The sequence below is a fragment of the Penaeus monodon genome, chromosome 31 (genome assembly GCF_015228065.2).
Source record: "Penaeus monodon isolate SGIC_2016 chromosome 31, NSTDA_Pmon_1, whole genome shotgun sequence".
Taxonomy (NCBI): domain Eukaryota; kingdom Metazoa; phylum Arthropoda; class Malacostraca; order Decapoda; family Penaeidae; genus Penaeus; species Penaeus monodon.
In genome coordinates, this window is record NC_051416.1 from 2,419,069 (window position 1) to 2,419,802 (window position 734).

The 734-nt window shown below is 58.4% G+C and overlaps 1 protein-coding gene across 1 annotated transcript in view; it reads right to left on the reverse strand.

Annotated features, from left to right (window-relative positions):
* Window positions 1–302: 302 nt before the first annotated feature.
* Window positions 303–734, reverse strand: part of LOC119592825 — a 945-nt gene continuing 513 nt past the window's right edge. The window contains exons 1-2 of the mRNA XM_037941731.1: window positions 582–734; window positions 303–341 (exon numbers count right to left, since the gene is read on the reverse strand). The exon at window positions 582–734 is cut by the window's right edge and continues 513 nt beyond it. Of these exons, the coding sequence (XP_037797659.1) occupies window positions 303–341; window positions 582–734 (192 nt within the window). The remainder of the gene's footprint in view (window positions 342–581) is intronic.

The window sequence follows — 734 nt, forward strand, 5'->3', positions numbered from 1 at the left end:
GGTGCTCGTAGAAGTGGAAGGCGTCCACGCAGGCGAAGACTTGACCTTGGGCGAGGCGAGCGAGGGGGCCGGGGGGCGCGCGGGGAGGATCGGGTCGGCGGGGAACAGGTGGGGCTGCAGCAGGTAGGGGGAGGGGTGGTGAGGGGGCGCCAGGGTGGGGGCCAGGTCGGGGAGTGGGGGTGGGTTGGGTGGGGTGGTGGGGGTGGGCTGCGTGGGCTGCAGGAGGCCGATGTCGTCCGCGGAGGAGGGCGGGCGGGCGAGGGCCTGGGACGCCGTGTAGTGGCACTTCTGGCACGTTATTTTCACCTGTGGGGGAGCAGGCGGGAGCGATTATGTAGGCGCTGAAGACGAGACAGATATGGAGTTTACGAATTATAATCAGACTGTGACTAACTGTAATTATTCTGGTAATATGTCATGTTGAAATGTTTTAATGATTCGTGCTAGCTGAGTTAGATTAAAAAGGGGGAAATACACTCAATATGAGACAGCTAAAAATAATATATCAGCAGTCGAAACCAAAGGCATCTCTTTTTAAGAGTAGTTAGGCCTATAGGTAATTTTTCCGACACAACACACACTTGAACCAGCCGGCCTTTTCTGACCTGCGTGACGGCCGCCAGGTGCGCGGAGATGGTCCCGGTGACGTAGAGGCAGCAGGCCGCCTGGCAGGACAAGCACCGCGTCGACTGCCTCAGGAAAACCGCGAGGCCGTGGATGTCGATGAGCTGGTG